Source organism: Pelecanus crispus, chromosome 2, assembly GCF_030463565.1.
Source record: "Pelecanus crispus isolate bPelCri1 chromosome 2, bPelCri1.pri, whole genome shotgun sequence".
Classification (NCBI taxonomy): Eukaryota; Metazoa; Chordata; class Aves; order Pelecaniformes; family Pelecanidae; genus Pelecanus; species Pelecanus crispus.
In genome coordinates this window covers 79,974,377-79,999,176 of record NC_134644.1, presented here as the reverse complement: position 1 = coordinate 79,999,176, position 24,800 = coordinate 79,974,377, and the positions used below count along the sequence as shown (strand labels likewise).

The following is a 24,800-nucleotide window of genomic DNA, read 5'->3' as shown; positions in this document are numbered from 1 at the left end:
CCGGGGGCGGAGCTTCCGGCCCGCTCCCTGCCCAGGGCGCGGAGTTCACTTCCGGCGTCCGGCTGCCCCCGCCTCAACCCGCCCTCCTTCCCCCCCCCGCCCCCCGCGGCGCCTCTGTGCGCGTGCGCGGCGGCCCCGCGTCTCCCCAGCGGCAGCGAAGGAGTTTGGAAGTTCAAAATGGCCGCCGCGGCGGAGCCTGAGCTGCGAGCGCCCGAGTAAGAGACCGGCTGGGAGGCTCCTCGCGATGGCGCCTCGGGGAGGAGGGAGGAAGGGAGGGAGGCGGAGGGGAAGCGCGGGCGAGGCGAGGGGAGGCGGGGGGAGGCCGAGAAGCGGCCCGGCTGGGGATGGCGAGGGAGGAGGAGGAGGAGGAGGAGGGAGATGGGGGAAGGCGGCCGCTCCGGGGGAGAGGGGTTGCTATAGGAGCCGCTGGCCGGCTGCCCCGCCGTGAGGCGGCCCAGCGGGGCCGGGGCGCGGGAGCCGCCTCACGCCGCTGGGGACCGGGTTTGGGGGGGTGGGGGGGGTGGGGGGAAGGGGGAGGCAGGAGGCCGCCAGCCGGGCGCGCGCGAGGCGGCCGGCCGGGGGCGGGGGGAGGGGAAGCGGAGCCGGGACCTGCGGGCGCGTGTCCTCAGTTCCGCGTGCGCCTTCCCGCCTCGGGGGGGAGGGGGGAGGCCGGCGCTGCCCTCCCCGCTCCCGCCCCGGCCCCTTTCCCCGGGGAAGCGGGGCTGCCCCGGGCGGAGGAAGGGAAGCGGGGAGCCTCTTCTCCGCGTGGTTGTGAGGCCGCTGCCCCCCCCGCCCCGGGCCGGCGGGTGCCCGGGGGTGCCCAGGGCTCGGGTGTCCCTGAGGCGAAACCGGGCCGGCGCTCCCCGGGATCCCCCCCCGCGGCTCCCTGCCAGAGCGGGGCGGGGGGGAGCCGGGCCAGAGGGTGCCTCGGGGCTGCCCCCCCGTTTGCCGCCTAGCCGCTGCCCGCCCCGCGGCGAGCCCACCTCCCCCGAGTCCCGGGCGCTCTCGCGTTACAAAAAAAAAAAAAAAAAAAAAAAAGAGGGGGGGGGGAAGTGCCTGCGCCGGTGGAAGCAAAAAGCGATTTGTTGCCGCCAGCCCCTCCTTCCAGCCCTCGAAATGACTGGCAACTCCCGGCTCCCGTTGGGAAGCGAAGATCGAGCTGCCGGCTGCCCGCCGGACCGGGTCTGCGGGGGTGCATTTCACTGGCACCCCGGTTAGCATCGTGAGATTTAGGTTTGTCGACGCTCAGGAGCTCGTGAACACTTTCTTCTCTGGAACTTTTGCCCGGAGTTGGCAACCTAATGCTTACTTCATTGCTCCTCTTTACTATACAGATATTTCAGCCGTAAAAACTGGTTTCTGTATTTTCTTTTTTTCTCCCTTAAAAAGTAGCGATTTGAGGTTGTTGTTGTTGTTAATAGTGGGAGTAGAAAAACAGGTGAGGAAAAGCAGTGGATGTACATCTGAACCAGGTAAAACACATGAGCACATGAAGAGCGTTTAGTATTGTATAGGGAAACATAACGAAGAGTAATAAGGTAAAAACTGGTGATAGGAGGCCTGACTGTAGGAAAAGATGGGTGAAATCCCTTTGCAAATCTTCATGAACTTCCTATCCTTCTCGAATTCAAAAGTAAGAAGTGGGGCTGTAACAAGATCATGTCACAATTCCTCCCTATTTAAAGCTATTAGCACCTAAATGTGTAGATAGCTCTCTGCCTCATCACCTTCTGAAATCTTAAAAGGTTTCTCATCTGTGTCATGACACTTCCAAAGCATTTGAATGAAGTAAAACTTTATCCATGTTTTGATGGAATTACTTGAAATAAACAGATTCGTGTACATGAAGAAACTCTGAAACATCTAACGTCTATTAGTGAAGTTAATAGTAATTTTGTAGTTGAGGTACAAATGCAAAGAAAGCTGGCAGTTGTATTAGCAGTCTGTAGTGGCCTGAGATACTGTTGTGGTGCTGTGTCTCCTCTGGCACTACTGCTACCAGCTTGCTTTTATGGAATGTAAGGTGACGTTATGTAATAACATTAAAATACATACGATAACAAAATAACTTCTTAATAGATTTCAGTGTGACTTTCTGCTATTAAGAGAAGGAAGACTTATCTGGAGTGGCTTGAATGGGTATGATTTTTGTTGTTCTGTAATACTTTTATAATGTATTGAAGTGCCGTTAATGTGTTAATTGGGGAATTATACAGCATCCTGTATCCGACTAAAGGAAATCTTGAAAGATGCATGGTTCCCTTAAAATTCTTGTGACGTTTCTTTGCCCTTTAGCCAACTTACGTCACTGACATCCTTGTTCTGGATTGCAAATGCAAGTTGAAAAAGTTTTACATATAATACTTTTTCCTTCTTTTTCGTGTCTTTTGTGCCAAACGCAACGTAGAGCAAACTCATTTTAAGGCAGTTTGTCCTCTTTCTCATATTGTCGTAATGGTGTGGAGTGTCAGGAGGAAGCAATTAAGTGTGCACCTTTCTTTCTAAAAGCTTTGAGTAAGCAGAAGTAGTGGGAAAGATGCAGAAGAAAAAGCATACAGCATTCTAACTTAAGTCTCTGAATATTGTGTATTTTTAACTCAAACTATCTGTTCCCTTAAGGAGTTTCTAATTTCAGAGCGCTAAAGTGTTAATGGTTTTAGCAAATAATTTCAGTGGATGTTGCAGAAAAGACTGGATTATTTACTGCTACTAGAATTAGATTTAACTCAAGAAGGAGAGAATCAGTAACTGCACTGTTTAAAGATCCTGTCTTTAATGAGGAAGACACTAATCAAATTTATAGTGAAATGCCATCCTTCAGGCCTGGCTGAGAATACCTCTGAGATACTTATTCTATTGGATCATTGATCATATTCTTCAGAAACATCTGTCGTGTGAAACTAGTAGAGTTTGGAAGATATCTCTATATTTCTGTGTACATCCCCCTCGCCACTTGTGACCATCATGTTTAGGGAATTTCTTTTCAATGAATGAGGCTTGGGATACAGAGGGAGCTATATTTAAGTTATTGAAGTGTTAGCTACTAAATTCCGAAACTGTAGTTTAGATGGGGCGAGTTTGTAGAAAGGTGAATTCTGGCACCTGTAATATTTGGCAACAGATTCCAAAAGGCTAATAGCTGAATTACCACAGACAGTAACTTAATTGATGTTCTGAAGGAGATCAGGAGATATTTGCTAAACACTATAAAAAATCTATTGGTAAGCCAGCTTCAGCTTCTAAGGAAGATAATTTAAGTGGCTGCATAACATCAGGACTGAATTTTACAGTTTTCAAAGTTAAGTGCACTATTTAAACTGCTTGTTGCAGTGACTAGCTAATTGAAATAATTTTTTAAAAAGAAACACTGTACATTATTATTTTAATAACCTGCTGTAGACTTATTTTCTGCTTTTTTGGCCAGTGCTGTTTTGCAGGTCTAAAGATTACTGCTTTTTTGTTGGGAAGCTGATAGACTGCTGTGTATTATCATAAAGCTTTTCTGAAATTATGCTTCCTTAATTTATCCCGTTCCTCAGTAGTGTCCCCTGTATTGCATAAATAATATAAGTGCATGACAAGAACAATTCTTGATTTTTCTAATAGGTGTGTATACTGCCAGAAGGAAATAGCAGTTAGGAGAACCAGTCGACTCTGCGTGAGATTTTGCAAGATGGTTTTGTTAGGTGGTCAGCGTCATCCCTTGAAATAAGTTGTGATCTTTGGAGCACAACTGTGTGCTGCCATTTGAAAATACTTTTTAAAAGGCATCAGTGTGGAGCAGCAAATAAGATAGGTGATGGACTGACAGGGTGCATAAATACGCAGCACCATTAACAGATACCATTTAATACCATTAACAGATATTGTCAGGATTGAACCTAAAAGCATAAGCATTGATTTCACCCACACGTTTTGTTTTGTTAGTGCATTTGCTGTAATTCCGTAGTATTTCTTGCAGTCATAGCTGTCTGTTCATGAGGAAGTGTATCTGCTGTTACAACTTAGTTATGTTAGTCGTACATTTTTAATTCTCCCAAAGGTAGGTGATTAAATGCCAGTTAGTTTCTATCATAAAAAAGACTGTCAACACAAGATTAAGGGCTGCAGTGAGTTGATAATACTGATCTCTGGTTTCTATTTTTTGCAGGGTTGAGGATGCTGATGTGTCTGAGAGAAGTGTAAATGAAGAAAATGGGGAAGTATCAGAGGCAGACCAACCTCAGAACAAGCACAGCCGACACAAAAAAAAGAAACACAAACACCGAAGTAAACACAAGAAACATAAACATTCTTCAGAAGAAGATAAGGACAAAAAACATAAACACAGACACAAACATAAGAAACATAAACGGAAAGAGGTAGCTGATACCTCTGACAAAGAAGATGGACCAGCTAAAAGAACTAAAATTGATTTTTTAGCTCCTCTGGAAGACTTGGAGAAACAAAGAGCATTACTGAAAGCTGAACTTGAAAACGAGTTAATGGAAGGAAAAGTCCAGTCTGGGATGGGATTAATATTACAAGGTTATGAGTCAGGATCTGAAGAAGAGGGAGAGATTAATGAAAAAGTGCGAAATGGAACAAGACCTACAGCTAAGTCAAACACTAAGGGGAAATTAGAACCTGTGGACAATAAAACTAGTTCCAAGAAAGGAAGTAAGAGTGAATCAAAAGAAAGGACTAGGCACAGATCTGACAAAAAGAAAGGCAAGGTAGGAGTTGATGGAATCAAAGAGAAGACAACTAGAAGCAAGTCAAAAGAGAGGAGGAAATCCAAAAGCCCTCATAAGAGAAGTAAGTCTCAGGATCAGACAAGAAAATCTAGGTCTCCAATGCTTAAAAGGCGATCTCAGGAGAAAAACAGAAAGTCTAAATCTCCCCCAGAGGATAGAAATAAGGCTGATGATAAAAGTAAATCAAGAGATCGCAGGAAGTCTCCAGTTGTAAATGAAAACAAAAGCAGAGATCGTGGCAGAAAATCTAAGTCTCCGACAGAACTAAGAAGCAAATCCAAAGATAGAAGATCACGGTCCAAAGATAGAAAACCTAGGAGATCAGAGACTGACAAAGAAAAAAAGCCAATTAAATCTCCTTCTAAAGATGCTTCTTCAGGGAAAGAAAACAGGTCCCCTAGACGACCTGGCCGTAGCCCAAAAGGAAGAAGCTTATCTCCCAAACAACGTGAAAAGTCAAGAAGAAGCAGATCCCCTCTCTTTAATGATCGTAGATCTAAACAGAGTAAATCCCCCTCTCGAACCCGGTCTCCGGTTAGAAGAGTGAGGAGTAGATCTGCAGAAAGGAAAAGAAGAGAATCAGAAAGGAGGCGTCTTTCTTCTCCCAGGTAACTTAAAGATGTCATGAACCATCACAAAAATGTATTAGACGTTTAACTATCTTCTAGTTCGGTGTTTATCTCTTCCGCGACTCTTCTGAAAATAGCTATTAAAAAAGGTAATCAGATTGTGCATTATATTATAAGCTTATTTTGTATGTATTCAGTTTTTGAAAAATACTCCCCCCAGCTGTCAGACGTGCAAATTGAGCTTTGGTTGTTGAAGTGCTGAGTTACTTGCTGCTCACACCATTAGTGGGAACAAGTTTTGTAGCTCAGGTTCTCCTTGTTGTCACTTGGTTGGATTTGGAATTTGGCTTCTGTTTTGTTTCTTAGTTAATAGTTCTGTTGCTTTCAGGAATTGCTGTGGAGTGGGAGTCCCCTCCACTCTGCATATCAGTGTTGCCTAAAAGTGGGTAATTAACCCCTTCTCCCCCTCAGAAAAAAACCCTCATGAGAGAGTCAGCATGTGTGAATGTAAGCAAATCTTTTATTTCGAGATGTCTTTCTTAAATTTTTCTCACATCAGTAGTTTTTTTTCTTTAAAATATTTTGTATTTTTCATTTGTTAGAGGTGTGGTAGTATTGCTTCATTATTGGTCTGTTGTATATCATTACCATATTTTGCATATACTTAAAGGAGAAAGACTGAAATCTTTTTAAAGTATTTTTAGCCTCTGCATGCTTTGAAAAGATAATTTAGCCTATGAAAGCAGTTACCTTGAAATTTAATATAAACCATGAGACAATAATTACTAGCATCTCCTTCTCTTAAGCTGATAAGGCCTGGATGGTAAGTTCCCAAGCAGAGAGCAGTATACATTATTGTATTGTATACATTTTTGGAAGTTAATTCATTAAATGTAAGAAGTTCAAGAGGCAGAAGAGATCAGCATTACTTTTGGATAATGAATAATTTAAAACTTTTTATCGTGGGGTTTCGCTTCACCTACTCTGAGAATTAAGAACAAAGAAGTACGAATTTAAAACCATGTTTTGGAACCACAAAAGTCTAGCTCAGTAAATAAGCGCCTAATAAATGTGAAAGTCTTTCTGCCTGCGTTGCTGAAGGTTACTCTGGTGTCAAGTACGGAGTATCTTCTACAGGTGCATTATCAGCTTATTTGTCTGTGCTACTGCTTAGCAATGCTGCAGGTACTTTGGAGGATGGCCCCAGTGATGTTAACCAGATTGGGCAAGTATCATGTACACTAGCAGTCTATCTGACTGCTTTCTGGTGAATCAGGAATGTATCAGCACAACCACTAAGTTTCTTTGACATAGTATTTGACTTTTCTTCTGTAGCATTTTGCATCTTCCGGTTTTCATTTCTCATGAGAGCTTGCATTGCGGCCAGTTTGAATTAGTTGTCTGGACACTATTTCAAATGATGCATGTGTCTAGAATTTTGCTATCAAATTCATCCTTCTGTAACACTGTGCCGAGCAGCATGTGAGTGGAGGACTACTAAGAAATATTTTGTGCTGGAAGTGTTTGCAAATCAGCAGGAATAATCTTTCTTTGTGGGACATCCTGAACTAACTCCAACTATGTTGGAGTTTTAACAGTTTTACAGTTTTAACCAAAATTTCCCAGTACTGTTATTTTTCACTTTTGTTTCCAGTGTTCTAGTCATGTAAGATACTTCTCAGGTCTTCGACTAAAGTTACTCATTATGTGATGTTACTATGAATTCTTAGTCAGCTTCTACTCTTTATCTCATACCTCTGATCCCTGAACTGTTTGGGTTTTTTTTTTTTCCACAGATATTTTGATTAGGTTTTGGCAGTACAACCACTTTGTTAGCCAGGAAACCTGGAACTATCAGTTCATCCTGTGACTTTTTTTGTGATATTGTTCACAAGAACATAACGTAAATTAAATGTGTTAAAGGCATCAGCCTGCTCCAGCATTTGAGTGTATAGTAATTTCTTGTAGAAACTGCCAGTACTTCTGCATGTGCATAAATTTACCTTCTGTCCCACTATTTACTCTTTTGCATCAGTTCTGTATGCCTGGTCATTATACATAGCTAAGGTAACCGAAGCTGATATAATAGTCTCAAAACAAACAAAAAAACATTACAGAATGGGTGGAATTAATCTTTCAGACCCAAGAGATTTTGTCCATTGATGAGAGGTAACACCTGAAATAACTTGTCCCAATTTGATTTTAAAAAAAAAGGGGGGGAAGAAATAGAGTAGCAACATTTTCTTTGAACAATGGTGTGAAAATATTTTCCAAGAATTTCTGTTGCAGCCTCATTAGAATAGTTGTTAATTTTTTTTTTTAACTTCTATTCTTCCCAGTTTTTGATTGAAGTCTTGCTGTTATGGAACACAGTTAAGCTTTTTAATGTAGTTGTCCCATCAAGGATTTTTTTTTCTTGAATAATTGTGAGTCTATATAGACAAGAATGAACAAATTTTGAATAGTATATAGTGTTAAACTTGATTTATTTTTTTTTTAATTTGAGAAGGGTTAGTTTACATGTTAATTAAGAATTTTAGTTTTCAGCTGCTGTATTAGAATGTGTGAAATGTTGAAGCTGTCCAGTTCTAGTGCCCAAATTGAAATAGACATTAATAGTCATAGTTGTGGAGTAGTGTGGTCCTAAATTTCAATGTTGTGTTGTAAAGTTGCTGAGAAAATTCTCAAGAATTAGTTTCTGGGTTTTATTTATTGTTTAAATACTGTTTCTGACAAGCATGAAAACAGGCTGCTATTTATGTAAGACCTAAACCCAAGCTTTGTTTTAAAACCTCTCTTAGCTTTGTGGTAGTAATTAACAAGCTCTGTTTCCAGAGTTGTCCTGAACTAGACCTGTGTATGAGCACATATTTCCCACGGTGGGGATTCACACACAGGAAGGGCAGCCAGCTCTGCAGCACACTTATCCGTCCCTCTCTCAGAAGCCCATCTGGTGGTCCCTGACCTGCAGTAAGATTTTAAAGTGAGCTTTTAGACAGAATTGTGATTTTTGTTTTCAGCTTGCTCCTGATTTTACTACCATTCTCTTCCTCTATTTTAAGAACACGGACCAGAGATGATATTTTGTCTAGACGTGAAAGATCAAAAGATGTTAGCCCACCCAGTAGATGGTCCCCGTCCAGAAGAAGGTCTCGGTCCCCCATTAGAAGGAGGTCTCGTTCACCCCTTCGACGTAGCCGATCTCCAAGAAGGCGGAGTAGGTCTCCTCGGAGGAGGTAAAGATACGCTGCATTTTTTTTTAATATATGTTGTGTAATATTACTAAAAGACTGAAGATTGCTATCTTGGGTGTAAACAGACAATGTGGGTTTTGTCCACATTTGTATATGCTAGCATAGTTGAATTCATTTTGTCCTCCATGAATTAATTTGTTTTATTACTTGGAGTCATTGTGTACCTTTATGTTTTATGAATAGGTTTTCCTCCTTTTCTTCAAAAAAACAAACCAACCCAAAATCCCTAAAACCCAAACCCCTCTTACTGTCACCAGGGATAGAGGCCGAAGAAGTAGATCTCGCCTTCGAAGGAGGTCCAGGTCACGTGGTGGCCATAGACGTAGGAGCAGAAGCAAAGTTAAAGAAGACAAATTTAAAGGTAGCCTTTCTGAGGGTATGAAAGCTGAACAGGAGTCTTCATCAGACGAAAAGTAAGAATTAATTTCTAACTCACACGGGTGATCTAAAAATATAGATCCACTGATTTGAGAATGAACTGACATTTATCTTCATGGTGCAGTTTTTTGGGTTGTCACCTAAAACCTTAGTCATGTATTAGTACTTGTGATCTTGTCAAATTACTGTTGGGATGATCTAGAAAACCTCAGAATATGCAAGAAATAACAGGGCCTGTTGGCTAGTGGGCAGACCTGAGGGGATGATATGTTGTTCCATTTCTAAATGCAACTTGATCTTGTGAAAATATTTGGTCTGGGGAAAAAAAAAACTGTAACAGCTGACAGGATTAATTGCTATCTGCAAATTGTTTTTATATTTGCTAAATATCTACTTAATCCAATTGCACAAGAGTATGCATTCGTTATCAAATTATCGAGGAAGAATGATGCTGGAATGAAAATGAGCAAGGTTTTTATTCTCTTTAAAAGCAGTTACTATTAATTGTTTGCAGTTAAAAATGAAATACTCAAAGTTCCAATGAGATACCAAAAGATAAATTTTTCTCTCTAAGGAGTTGTAAATATACACTGGGATTTAATACACCTTTGCTTTCTGAGTCAGTTGAACAGCTATTGTTTAATGTATTGTGTGCTTTCTATGCCAAAGAACTGCATTTGGTAAAATTCAGTAGATAATCTTATGTTCATGACGTTATTTAAAAAGTAATTCTATTTTTATAGTCTTGAAGACTTTGATTTGGAAGAAGAGGATGAGGAAGCAGAGATAAGACAAAGAAGATTACAGCGGCTAGCAATTGTTCAGGTACACAATTATACTATCATGTGGGTTACAGAAACTAATTTTATGCTTTTCGTGTAAAATGTTGTGATAAAGGAAGGCTCTTAGCCTGTCACTACGTTACGGTAGTAATTGCTTTTACTATATTTTTTCCGTAAATGTTAGGCTCAGTTAAACTTTACACTTCTATTGCAACAGCATTGCTTTTAAGACTGAAGCAACTTTTCTGTGAGTCATTTTTGTGCTGTGGTTAAATGTTCTCTTACAGTCCTATGACATGTTAAAAATGCTCTTCAGTGCTCTTAATCTGTAGGTTTTCTTCCTAGCTGCATCATTGATATCCTAATGTCAACATAGCATTGAGTTATATATCACTTAACCTAACTGGTCAGTTTGTTTCAAGTAGAAATTGGCCTTGTCCATTTCCAAAACTTCATAAAGCTACTGACATGGGTTCCCTCTTCATGAAAGTAGATTCATGAAAGTATTCAGTTACACATGTGAGTTCCCATTAACTTCTTATTCCTGGTAAGAAGGTAACAGTAGTGACAAGTAATATGTGATTGAGACCCCTGAAAGGGAGCTGTGGCCAAAGGGGATGTAATTTCTACAGTCAGGTATCTTTTTTTAAAGTTGGGATTTGGCACCAGTTAGAATATAGTAAGCAAAATGCTGTAGCATATTTGCTTAATATTTAGTTACAAAACCACCAGTTATAATGTGCTGCTTATTTTAAGCAGCACTAAAAATACTGTTCATCATTTGACTTTTATGGAAAGCCCATTGTAAAATCCTTCAGGACTATGAGTGAGCAAAACCATATAAAGTAAATTATTTTTAAGGGCTGGTTACACCTGTTGTTGGTCCATGCAGGAAGCAAATTCCAGAGCTTCATTCCCTAAATGGGAAACCTCTGCTTCTATTATTGAATAATTTGACCTTGATAACTGAGTGGTATCAGCGTTTTATTCAGTTTGTTTTTTAACTTTTGGGAGAGGAAGTAACATTTGTATAGTTTCATGCTACTTGAGTTAAAACAAAATAATTTGGAAAGATGCTGTCTTGAACTTTGGTAATGCGTCTGAAATTTTGCAGCAAGAATGAATGAATAAACAGGATTTCCAATTCAAATTAAAAACCTGAATCTAAAAGCTACTTTTCTGTACCATAGGACTAATAAAAAAATGGAAAAGATTCTAGGACATAAGATAGAAGATCATTCATTTTTCCTTAAGGACTTTGTTTCACTGCTTGTGTGCCAGAATGTTTTAGTAATAAATCTGTTGGTACTGACATGGTCATGCACAACAAAATAGTTAATCTTCAATAAAAATCACTTTTTACAGCAATGTAAAAGTCTAAAGGACACACATGAATTTTTCATTCTTCTTTTATGGTCTGGGCTGTGGTGCATTGGAGCAAAATGAGTTTTCAAAAGCTGTATCCCATTCTGCAAATAATCTGTTGCCATTAGAGATGTAGGTGATTATGAAAGCAAAGATTAAAGTTTAGCACAAACCGTTGAAAGAGTGAGTATAAAAATGTTTAAATTGTGATAAGCTGTGATGGTGAGATTAATAAGTAAATTTCTTCTTAGAAATACAAAGGCCAGACAGAAGACAGTAATATATCTGTACCGTCTGAACCAAGCAGCCCTCAAAGTAGTACGCGTAGTCGCTCAAATTCGCCAGACGATATCCTAGAAAGAGTAGCTGCTGATGTTAAGGAGTACGAACGGGAAAATGTGGACACATTTGAGGCATCAGTAAAAGCCAAGCACAACCTCATGACAGTTGAACAAAACAACGGTAAGAATCTGAATTCTCACTGTATAGTGCAATTTATGAAAGCTCAACTCTTAAGCAGAGCACTTTGAAAGAGACATTTTTCTTAGTTTCCTTACCCATTTCCAGACTTGGACATAAATTGACTTTTTGGACAGAATTTGATAATGTTTCCATGAATATTATAGTACTTATAACATTAAAATAAAGCTTGCTCGTTAAGGAAGATGATATGAATGGAACATGCTGTCTATATTTCTAAAAACTCGTAACACAATTCATGCTATCAATTTGGAAGAGCAAATAATGGTGTCTGTCTTTATAGTTAAGAATTACCCTTTTTAACTTCTGAATTTTTCTTTTCGCTTATGCATGTTGTTTTCTTAGAAGCTTAATCCAGTCCTAGTCTTTATTTTGGGGTGGGTTGGAAACTGTGCCCCTTTTTGTCCCTTTTTTTGGACAAAGCCACTGTGTTAGAAGAACATAGGTGGGTCTCTAGTAATTTAGAATGATTAAGGCTTTTGAGAGTCGTTGTTTCTAAGTCTGTTTGGTGGCATATCTTCTGGCTGAAGAAATGGCTATTTTCTCCTATTCCTCCCTGCACATAATCTATTGTATAATAATACTGAAATGAAATACATCTTGATATAAAACTGCCTTGTGCCTGCTGCGGCAAAAGGAACATAGAGCATCTCCCAGTGCACCCTGTAATACTGAAAATCTGCCTTTTTTTTTGAAAGTGCATTACTGTACATCTTCCAAGTAGTCAAAAGGTGTGACTAGTTGCTGTGTGGGCATATTTGAACTAGTTTTAACTACTTCAGTTTCTCTTTACAGTTTAATTGCAACAACATGCTGTTTAACAAGGGCTGTGAAACCTGCCCAGCCCCTCAGGAAATGGTTGGACAGTTAGCTTGTGTTTCGTGTCATGTGCTAGATGTATCCTTGGGGTCTAAATATGCTATGTTCTAGTGGGTGCTTCTCTTTGAAGTAATAAAGCTGTATCTCTTTGGGACTGGAGTACTGCTCTGTCGTTTGTCCTGGTGTTCCCTTGAGCAGTATGTTTTCAGATTGTTCTCCTGCAGCGTAGGTGGGAAGAACTATCTTAGGCAGTTTTGCTTTATTTGCATACCACAAGTTTAGACTTAGTCTTCTTGAGTGTAACAGACAATATCTTTTTCCTTTTTTGTCAGAGGCATGTACTGCTTTCTAATTTTGTCCACTAAAGTATATGAAAATATAACTGTTAACTACATAGACATTTTTAAGATATGAAAAAGGTTTGGTTTTAAAAACGGAACAGTTACACTCAAATCTGGGAATTTTCATATATTGGTTAGGATTTTGGGTTGGAAGTGGCTATAACAACAGATGGAAATGGTGGATCATCTTTCTTTGTAAGAGGCACACACAGATTTATATTCTGACCTCATATAGAGGCAGGGTAGTAAGTTGCTAAGGAACTAGTTAATAACTCATTGTAGCCCAGTGCAAGTGTGAGTGACTGGGACTAAAAAGAAAATTTGAGGAAGTTGCTGGAAGGGTCTTCATCTTGAAACAATGGTGTCAGCATGATGGATGAGAGTTTTTGATGCTGTCAGAGGATTTCAGTCTAGTTATTTTGTATGAAAGTGGTTGGCTATATGCATCATGAGACCTGAAGCATCTGAGGTTAACCATTTATTTTTCTGTATTGCTTAATACCCTAAAGGCAATGTCTGTGACTTACCGTGGTCATGAAGAGATGCTACTGTAATGCGTGTTACGAAATAGTTTGAAGTTCACTTGCTTTCACTAATGTGTACTTAATTTATATTTCTTTGCTTTTATCTTATCAACCAAGTAAAATGTCTTTGGGACTTTAAAGATGATTAAAAGGTGAGAAAAGGATAATCTTGCCCACATTAAAAATGTTTCTCTTAAACATAATAGTTAACATTGTCTTTGACTAAAAGCAACACACAAGATCCTTTTGACAGGGTCAAAGGAAACATTTTCCAAAGAAATAATTTCTGGGCTTTGCAACTTTTGTTTTTAGTAACATACCTTGTGATTAGTAGAAAAACCGAAACTGGTATATTGCAACCATGTCTGTATTTTTTTTATATATACCCACAGTCATTTTAAACTTCTTTTTATGCATATATATGTAGTCATTATCTGTAGGGATCATGTAAATATGTACTTCTTGCTTTCTGATGTGTGAATTATGTGAAAGCCATTATACATATATTTTTCAAGGAGGTATAAATTTTTGAGTGCTTTGAAGAAATTATCCAGTCAGAGTTTTGTATTTCTAGAATGTAAAATGGTAATTGCTAGAAACATTAGTAGAGCTACCTGTTTGCCAACATACTGATCTTAGATTATATTGTAAAGATACCAAGTCACGAATTACACTGTAGTAACAGAGTTATTAATTTGTCATCTTTTTCATGTTGAGTAATCTAAATTTCATTTTAAGGTTCAGCTCAGAAGAAACTGCTAGCTCCTGATATGTTCACAGAATCAGATGATATGTTCGCTGCATACTTTGATGTAGGTAACTCTTGGAGATGAAATGTATGATTTTTTTTTTTTTTTCCCCTTGGTTTTTGTTAGAGAATTACTGTCACTTGAGGTTTGTGGGAACTTTGATTTGTCTGACTGAATGGGTAGTATGTTCTAAATCTTTTCATCAGCCAAGGCAGACAAAATAGTTCCTAATCAACATTTCAGTGAAAGAAAACCTGCTGAAATTAGTGGGAGTTTTATCAGTGTAAGCAATTAGGGAATTCACCTGTTGTTTGAATAGGGCCTATACTGGCACAGAGTTTATAAGTTATGCTTTATGTTAATGTTACCATGCTGCACTGTTCTAAATATGTGCTTTTTTCAGAGGTTCATGTATGGTTAATTAAAAAGTATCTGTGTAAGACATTTTAATTTGCTAATGATGCTGTGTTGGAGTAATGTGGTGGTTTGTTTGGTGGGGTTGGGGTTTTTGGATGGAGAGGTGCATTTCCTGGTTTTACTTTTGCACTATTCCAGCAACTTTTCTCTAAATGCGCTGAAGTGGCCTGCAAATCTTCACAGTCCAGTGACTAGTTTTGAGGCTTTACTTGCTATTCTCTCTAAATGTAACTCATTGTTGCTGATGCACAATACTGAGAAATAAGTCTAAACAACAACTTTCTTCTTAACTTGGAAATTGTCCAGTTAATTTTGGTTTATGGCAGGCACAATCTATTAGTTACAACAGAAGCATTGGTGACAAAAGGTTGCTGTGGTGTCACTCTAGTAAGACTGATAATAATAATTAAAAAAAAAGAAATCAAAACCCCTTTGACCTGGAAAAAGTTAGTGGGGGCAGTGCTTTTAAAAATTTGCAAGTTACAAGTAGGGATTTAAATGGCTTGCAAGTGAGCAGTTCCCCCTTACAGAAACTGTTGTTCAATTGAAGATATTCTTTACTACTCATAGATTTGAATTTGTGATAATATATTGCCAAATCTTTTAAGAGATGACAACAGCAATTGTAGTAATTTTATGATCATAAGTATAATTGTGTGAAATCTTTGAAGTGGCATTGAATGAACAGAAATTCAAGGCTTAAACAATTACATTTTTCCCGCAAATTGCTAAACTTTATTACTACAAATGTACTGTAAGTAAAAAGCCTTATTCAGATGGTCCAAAGTGTGTGTTCTAACATGACTTGTGTAAATGTCTTGTGGGTGTTAATTGAAACTTTGCCCATTTATGTTTAATAATAGTTCTATTGGTTGTTCCCATTCTCTTTTCTTGCATCAGTCTTTAGATACTGGTATGTAAATAGCATTTTGTGTTCAGTTGTTTCTCTCTCCTACGAGATAAGTGTGTTTGTACTGTGGAGGGGAACAGTGGTTTTGTAGGAAAAAAGGGCTTTCCGTAAGTAAACGTCAAGGAAAAACATGGAGCATGCAAGCAAAGCTGTTACTTTTTATTTCAGAGCGCTCGTCTGAGGGCTGCTGGGTTTGGAAAAGACTTCAAAGAAAACCCCAATCTCAGGGATAACTGGACTGATGCAGAAGGCTACTACCGTAAGTTGTATTTGTTGATTTGCAAGGACAGCTAGAATGTGGGTGCTGAATGGAAAAGATCCTCACGTAAAAAGTACTGAAACGTTATTCTGTTGTAAAGGTACCACAGTGCCCTCACTGAGTGTGTAATGTAATGGATGAAATGAGCATGCAGGTTTTAACCTCAGTTACGAAAAGGCTCCAGACTTACAGAATCACAGTTTGTTCCCCCTAATTTCCACAAAGCTAGGTGATATAAAACATTGTATGCTCTGAAATTAAGTGATTATACCATTTATCCTGTTTTTCTGAATTATACAGAATAATTTATTTGTCATAAAATATTTCGTTATGTATGTCACTCCTAACTCTTTAAATTGCTTGATTTTATCCTTCAGGTGTTAATATAGGTGAAGTTCTAGATAAACGTTACAATGTCTATGGTTACACTGGTCAGGGAGTCTTCAGTAACGTAGTGCGAGCCAGGGACATGGCAAGAGCAAACCAAGAAGTAGCGGTTAAAATCATCAGGAACAATGAACTTATGTGAGTAATGTTTTTGTTTAATAATAATAAAGCGTATGTGTAACAGTTGGAAGTTTTTCATGATGTGATTTGAATCTCCCTTTGTTTCAAGTGAAGTAACAGATTACAGCTGTGATTCCTGCCTTTTCTGCTAATATGAGCCAGATAATGGGAAGCGCTTGAGGACTATGTATCCACGCTTCTTTACAGCTATCACAGGAGAAGGGTACTTGCATTTTCATCAGGCACTTTCTCATTTGCAAAACTGCAGGGAACAGTGGTAGCAAGAAAGAAGGTTACAGTTAATTATGAAGCCTGCCCAGTCCTAAAAATTTTCGAGTTGGGAGTTGTGGAATCTAAAAATTCTGGTTTGATGGACCAAATCGATTTGGCAGGCTATGGGTTGGATCCTAATGGGTCATCTGCAAGTTACAAAAAGACCTCTGTACATTAATTATCTTTGTATGTTCTCTGTGTGTTTGCATGTACATAAGATACATAAAAAGGGATGGGACTCTCCCTGTTGAAATAAAAAAAATTTGAGGTCTTTCAGAATGAGTGAACATTAATAAGTATGATCTATTAAACTATGACATGTGAGGACTGGTCTATAATATTCATTTTCAGTATCTGCTGCAGTATTTCTACAGCCATGTAGAAATATGTCCTCTTCCATTAAAGACAACTTAAATGAAAATCTTTTCCATGCATTTTACCTTGGAAGTTTTAAAAGTTGTCTTGCTGTGTGTATAACTGGATTATTTTGAGTTATATGAATAGGTGTCTAGAAAAGTTTTTTTTAAAAAAAAGGCGGGGGGGTGATAAGCTATTTCAGTCTGGTATGTCATATAGATAATCAGTTTGGGTGTGTACTTGACTCTATAGTCAGTTTAGCTTCAAACTTTTTTTAATAATGTAGGTGGTTAAGTACTTTTTTTAAAAAAGTAAACTTCTCAAGTGAGTGGTGTTTGAAACTGAAGTGTTGTATTACAGGAGGAAATCTAATTTTAGCTTTACATGCAACCGGGAGGGACGGGGAAAGGATAAGTAGGTTACAAAGGCACAGTGAAGATCAAAGAACTAAATAAACTTGCCCGATATGTAGACACTGACAGCAAACCGCTGATGTGATTTTTTTTTTTTTTTTTTAACGTGTGGTATGTTAAGTAATGACAAGACACTTCTCATTTCCTGATAATTATAACTGCGCGAGTGAATGTCTAGATTTAAAAAAGTACTCAAATTTCACTGATTTTGTTTTCTAATCATATTTCTTTGTTTTCAGGCAAAAAACTGGCCTAAAAGAACTGGAATTTTTGAAGAAGCTCAATGATGCAGATCCTGATGACAAGTTTCATTGTCTACGGTTGTTCAGGCATTTCTACCACAAACAACATCTCTGTCTGGTGTTTGAGCCACTCAGGTAAGATGACAAATGTTAGGGGTTCTCTGTAAAAAGTAAAATACTATTGAGTGATCTTTACCTTTCTGGTTTTGGCTATTGTTTTATACCTTGTTCTGTAGCCAAGATTCAAGAATGCAAGGAAATTTAAAAAACCAAAAAACCCCCCAAAAAACCCAACCCACAAAAAAAACCCAAACCCCAAACAAACAAAAGAAATACCCCAAACCTATCTGGAGGCACAAATCCACAGACTACTGAGCTATTTCTGATTTACTTAAAGCGTCATTGTGAACTTTCAGCCTGGACAATATTTGAAACAAAATAATGTATTATTAAAATGGTTCATCTCACCGGTGCTGCTCTTAATGATCTATTTTGTGTGTGTGTCACAATATTTTTATTAGTTTTCATAATTCTTTATTGTAAGGATTTGGATTAAGAATGCATTACCAGAGAGGTTCAGCAAATTGTGTCTATTCTGTGAAGAGTACATATATAACGACAGTCTCGGGAAGAAGATTGTTACAGTGCTTTCTTTGCATGCTCACTTTTTCTTTAAATGCTTAGGCTCTTTTGACAGGTTAATTGCAGAAGCTGTTTTATGATAGAACTGGGTATATTAATTGCCTTAGTTCCCATTCCTGCTTAGAGACATCAGTGTTTGTATCCTAAGTTTTCTGTGTATGTCATGTTTTAATTTTTGCCATATTTGAGGTGAAGACAAGTTTTATGCTGCAGCAATGCAAATTTTATGAAATTACTATTTATTTTCATTAATAAGCCATACAACAGATTATTTTCTTATGCTGCACTTTCTCTTTATCACACACTTGTAAATTATTTATATGCAGTGATGTTTTTGTCTTGGAATTGTGGTTTTATCTGGTGTTAAAGTCATCAAAAAATCGCCTCCTCAACTTGTATCTTTTGCGTACTTCTTTATTTCTTCAGAAAATGAGTACAAAGACAGTACAGTTGTTAAGAAAATGCTGTTCATGTGCAAATAAATCCTTTCAAATTAATCTTGATTAAAAATGTGTTATGAACTAAGTAAGTCCGGTCCTGTAAGTACTTACACAGTATAGGACAGATCTGATTGACCAGCATTTTTGTTCCACTGCTGTAGCTAACAGAGCGGTATGTATGTTAAGTTGAATGCTGCTTTGCTGCAAAAATGTCTAAAGCTAACTGGTTTCTTCAAGTTTGTCTTACTGTTTAGGTGGCCACTATATTTTTTTTCCTTTGTTAAGCTCTTTTCTTTCTCTCTCCCTTTCTTTCTTTTAATAGTATGAATTTACGAGAGGTGTTGAAAAAGTACGGGAAAGATGTTGGACTCCATATTAAAGCTGTGCGTTCCTACAGCCAACAGTTGTTCCTGGCTTTAAAACTTCTTAAAAGATGCAATATCCTACATGCAGATATTAAACCAGATAATATTTTGGTAAGTAATAAAAGACTGAAACTTATTTTGCATAGTCTATAGTGTAAAATTAAGCATTTGAAATTAATATCATTCTGCTAATTTAGGTCAAGTCAAAATTTACTTTAACTGAAAATGTTAAGGATTCATGTTTTGATATAAAATGTTATTGTGGTATAAATAGTAAGTAAGAAATATAATACAGCATCTAAATAAAATATTTTATTTAGTACAATCTTTCTCAAACAAACCTGCATCCACTTGTATCTTTTTAGAAAGCAGATCTTCCAAAGTAAGACACATCCTTTCTTAGGAGAAATTGTGGGACTTCTTCCATCAGTAGTTGAAAAAATGTTCTTGGTTTCTGCAAAATGGAAGTAGGCTGTTTGAGTCTGGATGGAGATTTTGTTTATGTGAATGAGATAATGGGGAAAAGTCCTTAATGCCTTTTTTTTTTCCTTTTCTGTTTCCATTAAACATTCTGGTTAGCAGAGAGTGAGAGCTACGTCAGAGGAATCAAGCATGTTTCCTTTGGTTTTCTTGGTGGTCATCCCTGTGACAAACTCAGATTTTTATTTTATTTAAAATGTTCTCCTCTTGTCATCACAGCAGTAAAATTTACTATGTAAGCATGAGATATGTGAATAATATGCTGTTTTATGAGTGGTACTCTGGATACTAGAGTTGGAAGTCTAAACTGATAGAATTTCAGTATTGGGAATGCAGTCTGGGTCCACCAAGGATGTTTTGGTAAGGGAAAAGTATGTGAAACTGACCTTTTTTGTATTTTGTAGGATCTGAAGACATTAACTGTCACTTTCAGTTTAAGAAGGTTTTATGGTTTCCTTAGAATACAGGGAGGAAGGACTGAAATACGGGAAGAACTTCTAATTTGAAGGCTGAATGTTTTTCTTACACTTTCACAGTGCTTTTCGTAATTCTGTCTCCAAATAGTGCTAATGGATATTTATGTTTAACTTTCAGGTGAATGAGTCTAAAACGATACTAAAGCTTTGCGATTTTGGATCAGCTTCGCATGTTGCAGATAATGATATCACACCATATCTTGTTAGTAGATTTTATCGAGCTCCAGAAATCAGTAAGTACATTTGGATTGGCTACATGTATCTTAAGCAGTAGCAGGATACACCAGTACTAGCAAATGAGAATTTGACTTGAATTCACTCTCTGTTTGGTCTTAGCAAAACATCACTCTGGAAATATGATGGCAGTCAAAAATTCAGTCTTTGAAAGCATGCTTGTGTGACTCTTCATGTATGTTGGTGGTCAGCTCAGTGAGGACAGGGAGAAGTCACTCTGATTGATTATAGTTATGTTTTAATTTAGAGGTATTGTTCTGACTTCTTGGTTTCTTACTAACTTAATTCATGCTGATTAGTTTGGGTGTTAGGTAAAAGCCTCCATTTCTAAAATAGGGATACAGAAAAAGTTAAAAGGCTTGTGTCCTCCTTTCATGGTGACTTCTTATTTCTACAAGGAGGACCACCAATATAGTTTACAAATCAGAATTTTTTCATCTGTCTAGTTTTGTGACATTATGTCATTTAAGGCTGCCTTTATGGAATTAACTGGAATTGCTCTGTTTCAGTTATAGGAAAGATCTATGACTATGGTATAGATATGTGGTCTGTAGGCTGCACATTGTATGAACTTTATACAGGAAAAATACTCTTTCCTGGCAAAACAAATAACCATATGTTGAAACTAGCCATGGATCTCAAAGGAAAGATGCCAAACAAGGTAAGAAAAGTATATGATTTTTAATTAATATCTGAGACTGCTGTAATGAACAGTAGAACGTACTTTCTTTTTTCTCCTGAATTCTGTTTCTTATCATATACATCTTCTCTTAACAGCAAGTAAATATCAGACATCGCTCTGACTGTATAATTTATATTGATTTAAAATCTTATGAAGTGAAAGTATACAGCTTCTTTTTCATAGACTAAGTATAAAGTGAAAGCAGAAACCTTCTAAGCACTGACCTGAAAAAAAATACGTAAGTCAATGGAAGATACTGTGTCCTTTTTCAACGGGTTTGCACTGTATTTTTTTTACTGAATCTAGACATTTCTTACTGTCCTTTTGATATATTTTTCATTAGTAGTAAATTATTCATGTTGCAATAAATTAGTAGACATTGATGCTGATTGTGGAGTTTGTAAGACACAGAGAACTTGCCTGAAACTCTTGCCTCTCCCTCATTTTCCAGATGATTCGAAAAGGTGTGTTCAAAGATCAGCACTTTGATCAAAATCTCAACTTTATGTATATAGAAGTAGACAAAGTGACAGAAAGGGTAAGTCCTTAATGTGTTGACTAACCTATAACTTTTTTCCAAGCTTTCCTACTATTATGGTCTTTCAAATGTATCTTGACATCTTAATTAAAAATAAGATCTTTATAAACTACTTGAATGTCCTTTCACAGCAGTACGGACAGGTTACATAGTTGCAAACTGGCAACAGAGATTTTTCCCTACCACAAATTTGGAACGCGTTTAAGAGAAATCTAAGTTTAATCTTGGTAGGTATACAGGGTATCTCCACATAATCTATCCATAAATTACTAATAAATTCTGCCTTCATTTTCGAGAAGGATGTCCAACTTGAGTATGATGTTGTAGGAGGTCACTATACTTTCAGTATCATTTTCACATAGTGTATTTGTCAAGAATCACAGAATTTGTGGTCAGATATGGGAACTTTCCACGTGGAATTTTGATGTTCTCCATTAACTGGGATGTTAGGTTCACGTATGCACCTGCTGTTGGTGAAAGATGCAGCCTGGCCTACCCCGACAGCATTATTTCCGCTCATTTTCCGTGGCCCTCTTGAGGATTTCTGAGGCCATATGATGACGAAGGGCATTGCTGATCAGATACGAGATAACCCTGCCAAAAAGTTGGTGCTGAAGCTCTGTAAAAAGGGATTGGGGTTTTGTACGTTGCTTCTGTTCTACAAGGTTGCTGTTTTTGTATTTGTAGGAGAAAGTTACTGTTATGAGCACCATTAATCCAACCAAGGACCTGTTAGCAGACTTGATTGGGTGCCAACGACTCCCTGAAGACCAGCGTAAAAAAGTACACCAGCTAAAGGACTTGTTGGACCAGATTCTAATGTTAGACCCAGCTAAACGGATTAGCATCAACCAGGCTCTGCAGCACGCCTTCATCCAGGAAAAAATTTAAACCAGATGAAGAAGTTCAAAGGGTTTGAGTAATTAAGATACAAAGACTGAAGAAATTTCACAGCAGTTATTAATGTATATAAACATAAATATTTCCCCTGCAAAGTTGAGGAAGAAATGATACATTTGAATTAACATCAAGGCTGATATTTCTTTTAGAAATGTTAGAGTAATTCTGTTTTGTGTCTTATGTGAAAATTTTCACTGTAGAACTGTTTTAATTGCCAAGACTGCACAGAAGTACAATGCTAATGTATATGGTTGCAGTTCGTATATATTATAAAAAGAAAAAAGCATCTGTTATAAAAAAAAAAAGAGCGGAAAAAAAAGAGCAGTAATACTGGGTGGTTGATTTGTTTTTAGCAGACTTGGCTTCATTTTTGTCTTTAAAAAATGGCCAGCATAAATGCTGTTTATATTCACATTTTCCTAGGTGTGTGTGTGCAGGCCACAGCAGCATGCCCTTGGTGTAGTCAGTGCCGAAGGGGGCCTGTTCCTTCTTGAGCCTGCCCGCAGGGATGGTCTCCTCTTTTAAAGCAGGTTGTGTACAACTTTCAGTACACTGAAGGTAAGCTAACCCATCAACATCACCGGTGTTTAAGCTGTTATTTTACTGGAACAACTGACAAATGAGAGACAATAGCATTGTGGCAGAATTCCCTGCATGTTTGATAAATGATCTTCTTTTATTTTCTGGCATTGCAACCGTGGCATAGTTACAGCTTCTGTTCTGTTCATCACATTTAAAATTTTGAGAGTGCGCACTTGATGGATAGAGCGCCTTCAGTGTACTGTTTCTTATTACTTTAATTTTTTTAATCAACTTGCTATAGACTTTGTATACATTTTGTTAAATACAGTTCACTATGACATAGAACCAATACTTACAGAAGAGTTTTCATTTAGTAATTACATATGTTGGGATCTCATTCGAAAGACCTTATATCTAAGGGATAGATAGACAACATAATGAAATTTTTAACTATTTGTATGTCATTTTGAAAGTGTACTGCTTTATGCTAAAAGTGTTTCATTTGTTCATTGTTTTCATTATTTGTGATCATGTTGTCTTTCAATACAGGCATAAACCTTCCACTCTTGAACAAAGCAGCTGCTTTTTAAAAGCGGTAATTGCTTCTTTACCTTTTATTTCTTTTGTAAATGAAGCTTTTCTTTAAGAAATGTGACTTTAAAGTGTTGTCTCTTGCATAAAACAGTTGACACTTACTTATTGTAAAGTGAAGATTGTTCTGCTGCATGTAAAGTGGACCATGCAGATTTCTGTATGTTTTCAGTATGCATCATTAGATAATAAAGTCTTTTGTGAACAAGGCATTTGTAGCCATTTTTAAAAGAATCTGTCTTCAGTGATGGTAAATCAGGTAATTCGTAAGAACGACCCCTGCATTTCCTATTAATCATTTAATTAAAGGGATTATTAAATGTTATGATCTTTGGGAGAGCTGTAGGCTATGTTAATTAGATATATAATTATCACTGCTTAAACAAAAACAAAGCAAAAAAACCCCTACAGATAATGTCTGTCTGCTTTCATTGTAATGAAATTATTCCTGTAGGACATGGGATTAAATTCAGGCTTTAACTAATGTTTGTGCTGTTTTTCTCACTTTTCCTTTTGATGGTGCTGAAAGAGAAAAAGGAAAGCGAGTCACAGGCCACTCAACGCCTACTCCATGGGTCTGATTTGCTGAGACACCAACTTCACCTTCCTAACAAGGTTATTTCTGACAGCATGTGTAGATAAACATTTAGCAACAAGTTAAAACAGCTTGAAACATTTGAGTTGGTTATACAGCGTGAGGAAACCAGAATCAAACTTTTCAGGTCCATACTGCTGTTTTAATGTTCTCTCTGACAATATTAAGAACTTCATCTTTTCATTTTTATTAATATATTCTGAAAGCTGTGAAAACCCCACTGGTTTCACGTACTTTGTAATACTACTTTGAACTAAGAAGGGTTTTTGTATCCATCTAGGTACATAATGGCAACAATCATGCACTCTTAGTGCACTCAAGAATGGAAAAATGACACAAAGCAGTCATTCTGCTGGTGGGGAATACCCCACCGAGGAGATGTAATGAGCTAACTACGAAAACAAGCAGGAGATGGGTGGTTTTGTATGCCTATTTGGAACCTTCAACCTGTCTCTTCTCAATTTATATTGTAAAATTCTTAAGAAAAAATAATCTCTCCTTTACCTACATATTAAGGTACCTTGTTCATACAGGAAATTAAAAAAAATTAGCTTTCATGCTTAATGAAATTCTGGTTGCTTGCTAGTTAAATACTGAAAGTAACTTGCACTTTTACAACGTAGGCAGCACTTCTGAGGGCAATTTTACACAGATCTAGTAATAGCCTATTCTTTCTGTTGCTTTGTACTTTATTCTTAAAATAGGAATATAAAACAATGAAATGAGTTGGTGATACAGAAACAAAGCAGTAGAAAAGATGCCCCTTAATGCCTACAGAACTGTTTTAAGCTATTCTGGAGAAGCATAAAGTTGCTCGTTTACTTGTTCTTTGTGTTGTAGGTGCAGCTCAAAAGAAGATGATGGCTACCAGAAGACATGAACAAAGGTTTCTGTCCTATAAAAGATATGAAAAATATTCTTCGTGTAGTTCTGTCTTAATCTTTTGGTTTCCAGCATTCC

The 24,800-nt window shown here is 37.7% G+C and overlaps 1 protein-coding gene across 5 annotated transcripts; it reads left to right on the top strand.

Moving 5' to 3' along the window:
- The first annotated feature begins 136 nt into the window (after positions 1-136).
- On the top strand, positions 137-23,249 carry PRP4K (pre-mRNA processing factor kinase PRP4K). 5 transcript variants are annotated; one of them, XM_075704902.1, is made up of 17 exons: positions 160-215; positions 4,151-5,344; positions 8,368-8,541; positions 8,817-8,972; positions 9,681-9,762; positions 11,336-11,546; positions 13,987-14,060; positions 15,493-15,583; positions 15,961-16,108; positions 17,373-17,510; positions 18,780-18,933; positions 19,897-20,011; positions 20,522-20,673; positions 21,146-21,232; positions 21,920-22,015; positions 22,556-22,690; positions 23,204-23,249. In XM_075704902.1, the coding sequence occupies exons 1-16, from the start codon at positions 178-180 to the stop codon at positions 22,655-22,657; spliced, it is 3,012 nt and encodes a 1,003-aa protein (XP_075561017.1). In that variant the 5' UTR covers positions 160-177; the 3' UTR covers positions 22,658-22,690; positions 23,204-23,249. The 5 variants fall into 5 exon arrangements, 4 of the variants coding, with proteins under 4 accessions (XP_075561018.1, XP_075561017.1, XP_075561016.1 ...); XR_012830828.1 differs by lacking the exon at positions 23,204-23,249 and having other exon boundaries at positions 21,920-22,197; positions 22,556-22,589; XM_075704901.1 differs by having other exon boundaries at positions 22,556-23,249.
- Positions 23,250-24,800: the final 1,551 nt, after the last annotated feature.